The sequence below is a fragment of the Centruroides vittatus genome, unplaced genomic scaffold (genome assembly GCF_030686945.1).
Source record: "Centruroides vittatus isolate TY-2023 unplaced genomic scaffold, ASM3068694v2 contig_2726, whole genome shotgun sequence".
NCBI lineage: Eukaryota > Metazoa > Arthropoda > Arachnida > Scorpiones > Buthidae > Centruroides > Centruroides vittatus.
The window spans coordinates 1-9,282 of NW_027121735.1; the positions used below are offsets into that span (position 1 = coordinate 1).

The following is a 9,282-nucleotide window of genomic DNA, read 5'->3' on the forward strand; positions in this document are numbered from 1 at the left end:
GTGAGAAAGTTTATTAAAAGTTAAGTAAATTTTAGACAATTAACCTTCGGGGTGCCTGGTGAGAAATTTCCTCCGAGCGCCCGGTGGAGTCCCACAGACCCCAAAATAAAACACTACATTATATTGCTTGTAAAGATAATTTCAATATTATGTTAATATATATATATATATATATATAATAGGTTTATTAAGACATATTTAGGATGAAACAATCATTGATTTACGTGAAATATTTATTCACACGACTGCATAATAAAAAACATTAACTTTTTTTCGTTGTAACAAAAATATTAACTTTGTTTCTCCAGAAATTATGATGTAATCTCATTATAATTTAAGTATTTTGGCTTTATTTTAATGGCACATGATATAATTATCTGTTAAGAAATAAAAAATTAATCTTTTTCAGTTAAAATTTGAAATCGAGAATTTAGGCATTTGTCCCATAGTAATTTTGCATGGGCTTGTTTGGTTGTGTTCGGTCGAGCTCCGCGTTTTTCCTAGTTATTGCCAGGATATTCCTTTTTACCCGGTTTTTTGTGAGTGGTTCGTTAGTACTAGTGAGCCTGATGCTATAGACATCAAATTCGGTTGGGTAGACCAAATGATTTTGGACCTATAGACTCTTTAACGTTCCGATTTTCGGACCGTTTTCTGAACTGCCAAGACTCGGTTATCCGGAAAGGTAAGTGGCAGAAGATCAAGCCTTTCTCTGCACGTACTCTCACCAAATTTTGTGCTTTTTGGCTCGGACATTCTCCGGATTTTGGCCATTTTGCTCTCGGCAATCACCGGCCGCATCGGGCTCTGTGGACGCCATCCGCTAAAACCTTATGATCATCGGGTGGCAGGCCTTGCTGACAATATTGTGTCCAATTTTTGTGCCAAATTCTCCAGTAGTTTTTAAATCGCGAGTTTTAAATTTGAAGTGTAATCTCCACTGGGTTCCATTCACCGTTATCTAAGCAACGGTAAACGACCTCGTAACTATAACGGACATAACGGTCATTTCTGAAGATCGGCGATGACGTCATCGAACTGCTGCATGTTTACTGCCGCCAGAGACTGAATTCTCGGCTTCCTCATGCTGGTATCTCGACCTTCAGTGCTGCATGACAACCTTAAAGAAAGCATCACGCGAATTATTGTTATTTTACTTTAGGTTATTTTAATCTTAGTTAAGCTAATTTAAGTTAATTTATTCTATCCTTCTCTCTCTGCTCTGTTGGGTGCCAACCCGTCAGTGCAGAGGTTTTGGAACAACAGATTCAACTTTACATTCATCCTGTCAGCTTGGAAAAAAGGAACACAACACACACACTTGGAGGTATTCTTTTTTCTGTATCTTTCTGGTCTCCCATCGATGATGGCTACAAGTATCATAGAAGAGTTTATAAAGCAATCGGGTTTATCATTGGACGAGATTAAACAGTATGCAGTGGATAATCCGAAGGCACACCTTGGTACTAAGACCCATATCAACTTCATAACAGAAAAATTTGAAAAGATCATAGGACTTGCAAAGGATGCGATAGAAAGTAGCATCACACCGCCCACCTTGGCGGCAAAGCTGAATGATACACAGCAAACTATCATTGAACGTCTGGAAAACATTGAGGAAAGAGTTGCTCAGCGCACACACCCCGCTTCCCTGTATAGCTCGGTGGTGAGAATGGGCAATCTAGATAAGGAACAACGGAAATTGCCAGCGCATTCAGCTCCTAGAGAAGTACTGCTGGTGTACAGCAAAAATAAAACAAATAAAAATAGTGATATGGTCCGGAAATTGATGCAATCAAGAATCAAGCCCTCAGAACTTAAGATTGAGGTGGAGAGAATACGGAGAGTGGGGAGCGGTGGAATTGCTGTTGAATTGGGCGGCAGTGGGAGTGCAGAAACATTAGAGAAAAGTATAGAGGACAAAATTCCAGAACTTTGTGCGCATAGGCCCAAGAAGAGATGGCCACACGTCATCATGTTGTCCATACCTACAGATATACAAAAGGAGGATCTTGCCAAACAGATATATTGTCAGAATCAGGCTTTCCAAGAAAACTACACTGAAGAGGAATTCGGAAGTCAATTTCGTGCTAAATTTCAGATGGGGAAAAGAGAAGCTATCTTTAAGAACTGGGCAGTGGAGGTGTCCCCTCTTGTTAGAAAAATGATGTTAAATCTCAGTAAAATCAACATAAACTGGACGCGCTGCAGGATCGCGGATTTTTTCCCAGTCCTGCAGTGTTTCAAATGTTGCCGGTATGGGCATGTGGCCAAGGAATGCCCAGAAAACAAACATACGTGCAGCCAGTGCACGGGGGATCACCCCTTTCGTGATTGCCCAAACAGAGCAGAGGAACCAACTTGCTATAATTGCCAGGCGGACAAAATAAAGAATAGTAAGCACTATGCGAGGGACCCCAGATGTCCTCTATTCCAACGGGCCAAATCAAATATAACTGCACGAACCGACTATGAATAACACTAGCACAAATTTACGTATACTGCAGAACAATGCTCAGAGATGCATCTCCGCTACCTCACTCATCTCCGATCAACTTACCAAGTATGATCTGGTGCTCCTACAGGAGCCCTATTGCCGCTCAGGTACCCTTGCGTGCCTGCCAACGTTTTGCCCCATTCTAAGTGGAGCCCTGCCAAGACCCGTGGGCCATTACCCTGGTGCCCAACACAAACTTAACTGTTATGCACCATGCTAAGCACAGCAACGAACATATTGTTGCTACTGAAATAGACCTAAATGATGAAAGAATCGTCATCCTAAACATCTACTTTCCAGGAGGAGTTGACAGTGAGAGCTACCTTCAGAACTTTCAGGACACAATAGACTCCTTTAGTGGCATTCACTTAATTATCGTGGGAGACATTAATGCTCATTCCCTGGCTTGGGGTGGTGAAGATCTGGACGGACGTGGGGGCCTCTTCGAGGAGTTCCTTCATCGAAATAACCTCCTTCTTCTTAATAACCGTATGTCACCCCCTACTTTCCAATTTTCACGTGGACACTCTTGGATAGATGTGTCTACTTGCAGCTATGGTTTTTATAACAGAATCCTGAACTGGAGGGTGCTCCCTGAGAAGTCTCTGAACGACCATGCTCACATTACTTTTGACATTTGCCCCAATGATGGGCACTTTATTGAGAATACTCCCAGGAGAAAATATGATCCTAAAAGAGCTAACTGGGCCCGTTTAAAAGAATTCTTGGCGACCAATCTTATTATGGACTACTCCCCCGAACAAAACGAGGCAAGAAATCAAATTGATTATAATCTTGAGATTATACGCAAAGCTTGCGATACCTACATTCTCAAGAAGAGCATTGGGAGAAGGAGAACCCCCTGGTGGACTCAGGAGATCGGTATTCTGCGGAAAAAGACCAATAAATTAAGGCGCATATTCCAGAGACATAGAAATGCCAGTGACCACCACATTCATAAGGAGGCTTATCTCAGTAGCCTTCGGGCTTACAAACAAACTATTAAAGCAGAAAAACTATGCAAATGGCACGAGTTCTGCACAATTACCTCCAGGGATCCCTGGGGGTATGTCACAAAAATGTGTACGGGTAGGCTATGTAAAGTCAAGATTTTGACTGACAACAACAATAGCAACACACCTTTGAATATTGCCTAGACCATGCTTTGTCAACTGGAATATTTTTGCCCTGCAGATGACCCTAAAACAGATACCGAATGGCAGGGCATGATTCGTGCTGACAAGAACAGACTGGCAGACACTGATGACACTCCGCCTTGTTCTGAAGGGGAGATTAACAAGGCCATTCTAACTCTTGGGAGACGCAAGGCGCCCAGTCTTGATGAAATCAACACCGACATTGTGGTAAGGTTATGGGGCATTATTTCGTCACATTTTTTATACATCTACAACTGCTGTCTCCAGCATGCCATTTTCCCGAAGTCATGGAAAAGAGCCCGAGTGGTCCCCGTTACCAAGGCCGGTTCAACAACTGACGTTTGACCCATCTCCCTCCTCCCAATCCTGGGGAAGATTTTAGAGAAACTTATCAAATTTCGTCTGGAGTGACACGTGCAGCACAATCACTGCCTGAGCGACAGACATTACGAATTTTCGACGACAGAAATCTGCCGAAGACGCAATTTATCGTATGTTCAAGACATTCAGCAGCTTTTACAAGATAACAAATACGTCCTAGGGGTCAGCCTGGATATTTCCAAGGCATTTGACAGTGCCTGGTGGCCTCTAGTGACACAGCGGCTGCGTAAAATCGATTGCCCCTGCAATCTGCTTAACCCTTAGCCTGCCGTTTGCCACGCCCCCTTATTTTGTAAAACGGCCAAGGTCAAAATAGGTGAATCAGGCAATATTATTTTAAAAATTCACTAAAAATTAAATTATTATTTTATTCATATGAAAAAAATCACATATATTTATCAATATAGTTAGTTTTAAATACCACATATTTCAATAAAGTTTGTTTGAAAAATTTATAAGAAAAAAAAAAAAATATATATATATATGATAACTGACATTCAGACTTAAAAATTTGTTACTATTTGTCAAAATTAACATTGCCTGGTTACTTCATTCTTATTGTCACTGAGCCAATACCACGTACAATATTGTTCTGTACGATTTGATATAACATTTATGCATGTATGTTTATTCGTTGTAAAATTATCGCACATTATATCAAACATTTGTTTAAAATCTGAACTTTATTCTGCTTTCAACTAATATAATGAACTAATATATTTTATTCATTTTATATCAAACAAGATTATTTATTTTCGGAATAAACATATGATTACCATTAGCAATAGATGTAACATTTTCGGATATTTTAGATTTAAATAATAATTAAAAACTAAAAATTAAAAAAATATATAAAATATCAGAACTGAAGGTCATAACTTAAATATTTATGATGCATTAACATATTATTGCTGACGGCCGGATGGCCGAGCGGTAAAGGTGGCAGCCTACCGCTCTGGGGGACCCGGGATCGAATCCGAACGGGTCGAATAATCCCCAGAAATTTTTCGGGGGGTGGTCCGTTCGGATATGTCGGGCCCCGTCCCTCACCACCCGGTCGCCCCATTGTGGGCCTGGCCGAACCCATAATGGGCCTACTAAAAGAGGCCCTCTTAGTGCCCACAGGGCGGAAAGAGTTAAAAAAAAAAAAAAAAAAAAAACATATTATTGCTGAATAAATTTATTATAGCATTAATGAACTTATTATTGTAATATTATTGCATAAATATGCTAAAAATAAAATAAAAAATAATCAGAAAATGAAAAATTAAGAAAAAACCATCGATAATTAAAATTTTTTAAGTCGACAAAACACCACCTGGACAAAAATATGTGAAACAGACGATAAACAAGACGATACCGTCAAGTGCTGACATCTGTTGTCGATAAATTTTATAAAAATCGATTTTTATCAGGGTAACGATGAATCGGTACCCTGGCTGTTTTGCGAAACAATTAGGGTAACGATAGATCGGTACCCTGGCCGGGAAAGGGTTAAATTGCTATTGGACTACTTCAGGGACAAGGAGGCCGTCCTTCAGTATGAAAACCTCGAGGTCCAGAAAACAATAACGAGAGGTTGTCCACAGGGGTCCGTGTGTGGACCTCTGCTTTGAAATATAATGTTTGACGCATTTCTGAGGGAGCACTTCGGTCAAGATTCAAGTACTGCTTATGCAGACAACGTGCTCATGCTTGTCGGGGGCAGGTCTCGGGCAGACCTTGAGACCAAGGGCAATCGCCTGTTACATCTTATAAGTACATGGGGCTCTGAACATAAATTGTCTTTTAATGCTAACAAAATTAAGGCAATAGTCTACAATAAACCGAGAAAGGCAACCTCTATCTAAGAACACTGATCCTTAAAATGAATGGGAACACCATCAAAGTAGAGAAGACTCTTAAGTACCTTGGCATAGTGATGGACCACAGACTTACGTGGGATGCTCACATAGAGCAAGTTACAAACTGTACTGGCATGATCTTTCAGGCGTTTGCCCAGGTGGCCAGGAGAGATTGGGGCCTCTCTTCTGCGGCCCTTTCAACTATTTATGACAGCATTTTTACTCTTATTATCAAATACGGGTGCAACACTTGGGGCTGGGCGGCCTTTAAGATTCACCCGAAGAGAAAATTGGTGTCCGCGCAGCGGCATGCACTAATGCCGCTTATGAAGGCCTATCAGACTACTAGTAACTACAGCATACAAGTTATTGCACGCAAAATGCCCATCGACATCGACATCACACGAAAACGTAAGATGCAGCTAGCAAAAATGGGCGAAGATATCCAAATTGGCAGTACCATCTTCAAAACAGAGGACCTGGAAAAAGACCACCCCTACTGTAACACCATCTACAGCTATGCAAACACTTCTTGCAACCCTGACCACCAGAGGGCGGCTAGAATTATAATTTATACCGATGGCTCTGGCATCGAAGGTGGAATAGGCTGTGCCTTCGTGGCATATGATGATAATCAAGAAATCCACCATCAAAAACACAGGCTGCACAATAACTGCAACGTTTTCCTGGCTGAGCTCCTGGAAATCTGCAGAGCCCTAGACTGGACAGATAACACCTACAACAACTTAGAAATCGGTATCTTCACAGACTCACTCTCGGCCCTCAATCTTATCTATTCTGACAAGCTACATCCACTTGCTGTGAACATAAGGAACAAAATAGACACCTCCCCTAATCGTACTCAGATCAGCTGGGTGCACTCTCACCAGGGAACGAAGGGAAACGAGCGGGCAGATGCCCTTGCAAAAGAAGCAGCCTTAGACAACACCATCACTATTGAATATAACAGTATCAACAAGGGCACCCTGAAAAGACTCCTTTGGGAGGAGGCCATCAACAATTGGCAGTTACGCTGGAATGAATATAATAATCATATCACTTATCGGTTTATACCCTGACATCAATCAATTCCTAAAAATCGACTGGTACATCCCTAATCACTTCACATCGCAATTCTTGAGCAACCATGGAAAGTTCGCGAGTTATCTCGCCCGATTCACAGACCGCACCAACGAGAACTGCCCAATCTGTATGGTCAAGGATGACGCAAGCCACTATTTTTACGATTGTCCAATAACCAGCAGTGAAAGGAACGAAGTTTGTCTTCTCCTGAGCGAGATAAACATCACTTGGCCATGTGGCCTACACGATATTTGGAAGAACCAGAAAATTTATTGTATTTTCAAAAACATAGCAAAGAAAACTGTAATGACCAACTGGAAACTTCTCCTGGGAGAAGCTAATTGACTTACTTAACGGGCTTTTGGGTACGGGCCAATTGTTCTTCCCCTCTTTTCAACATCTCTGAAGGGGTTTTGGTTAAGTTCATTCAATAGAAATACTGAGGTCGAGACTCAAACGGATAAAAGCATATACAACAATTGCACATTAGTAAAAAATATTGCACGAAAAAATGTATATTGTTGGATACACATTCTAAATTATTCTAGGTCATTCTCTGACGAATAGAAATTTTTTAAAATCAAAGTTTTCTACATGTAATTTAAATGACAGTCTGGGATAAATTATTAAACAGAGATTTTTGGGATTTATTGAAAAATTTAATTTGTTGAACGATTTTTTTATTCTATTTATATCACTTTACAGTATGAGTTGATTGTAATTAGCAATTTTCATTTTATCAGCATCAACTGACGTCACTCTGTCTACACAGTTAAGATAATTAATCAGGCGTAAACATAAAAAATGGCATTTTCAATTTTAAGTCACGAATATACAATTAAGAAACGCATTATACAACTGCTTAATGTTTCGTATAAATAGTCCTCATCAAATTTATATGTACCTAATTAAATACACTTTTCTATCAAATAAAATGTAGTAACGAGTTGCGTAACTTCCCTGAAAAAAATATTAAGACACATTTGCAGAAAGTTAAAAAGTGTGGTGCTACTTGTTATTAGATTTTTTTAAAACTGATTATATCGGCAATTTTTATACAATTGCAAAATGCTTGAATTTCAGCAAACGAAATGGTGTAAAAGAGTTTGAAATAAGTTTAAAAACAGAGAATAAAATCTAAATTGAAAATAATGTGTTAAGTTTTCACAACTGATAATTAAATCAGACATTAATGTAACTAAAAACAGCTGTTAAGTAATATACGTGAAAACTTACCGTGTGAATCCCAATAAAATTACTGCAATGAAGTCGTCGTATTTGGAAATTCTATTGAATACAAGTACTTTTTGACATTTCAATGATTTATATATGATAGGTTTGTAAACTTCTTGTTAACGTGTGTTAAATCAAATACAAATAACAATTTTTATTATACATCTCGATTTTCCTCACCGTTTTCGCGTTACACAGGTTCCGCCATAAACAGGTTAATTTACAAACTTTACGTCTGAAACGTATTTTGATTGTAAAGGAGTTACTTCGATTATCTGAAAAAATCATTGATCGGGATTGAATTTTCTGAAGTCACGGCTTTCGATATAATAGCCTAAATTCATATTTACAAAGAAATTTCGTGCAAATGTTTAAATTTTTCGTGTGATCGCGATAACGTCGGAAACGAGAGTAAAACGTTACTTTTATTGTTAAGGATATACGTCGATCATCTGAATAAATTATTAATCGGTATTAAGTTATTTCACGTTACGGCTTTCGACACAATAGCCTGCATTTATATTTACAAAAAAAATTCTATGTAAATGTCTAAATTTTAATGTAAAATAACGTAAAATAAAAGATGTTGCATTTGCTAATTTTATAAATTTCATCGTCTTAACTATCGAAACATCATTGTCATCGATATTGTCATTTTTCACAATTTTTTTCAAACATTATTTTTCTAACAAATTTGTCACAATGCGGTTAAGTTATACTGACTGTAGAAATATGGTATGATATTATATGTAGAGCAGATTAGATGTGTGATTCTATTTTGTTCAGGTGTTTATCATTTGTATCTACGAATCTCAAGATACGCCGTTATACAGCTTTATAAGCAATATAATGTTTGCATTGTAAAAGATTGTATTTGATTTTATATTTACCATAATTTACCATTTTTACAAATTAAGAAACATAACTTAAACTGACGTAATAAATACACGTAATTTTACATTAGAATTGGAATCTATTATAAGAAAAATTTTAAGAAATACAGTGTAGTGTTAGTATTGTGTTCTGAAAGTAAAAAGTGTTCTGGAACACTTTTAAGAACACTCAAAATGTTCTAGAACAGTGCTAC

At 38.5% G+C, this 9,282-nt stretch overlaps 1 protein-coding gene across 1 annotated transcript; it reads left to right on the forward strand.

The window, feature by feature from the left end:
* The first annotated feature begins 5,902 nt into the window (after positions 1-5,902).
* On the forward strand, positions 5,903-6,958 carry LOC136971837 (uncharacterized). Its single transcript, XM_067266341.1, has one exon. The coding sequence runs from the start codon at positions 5,903-5,905 to the stop codon at positions 6,956-6,958; it is 1,056 nt and encodes a 351-aa protein (XP_067122442.1).
* Positions 6,959-9,282: the final 2,324 nt, after the last annotated feature.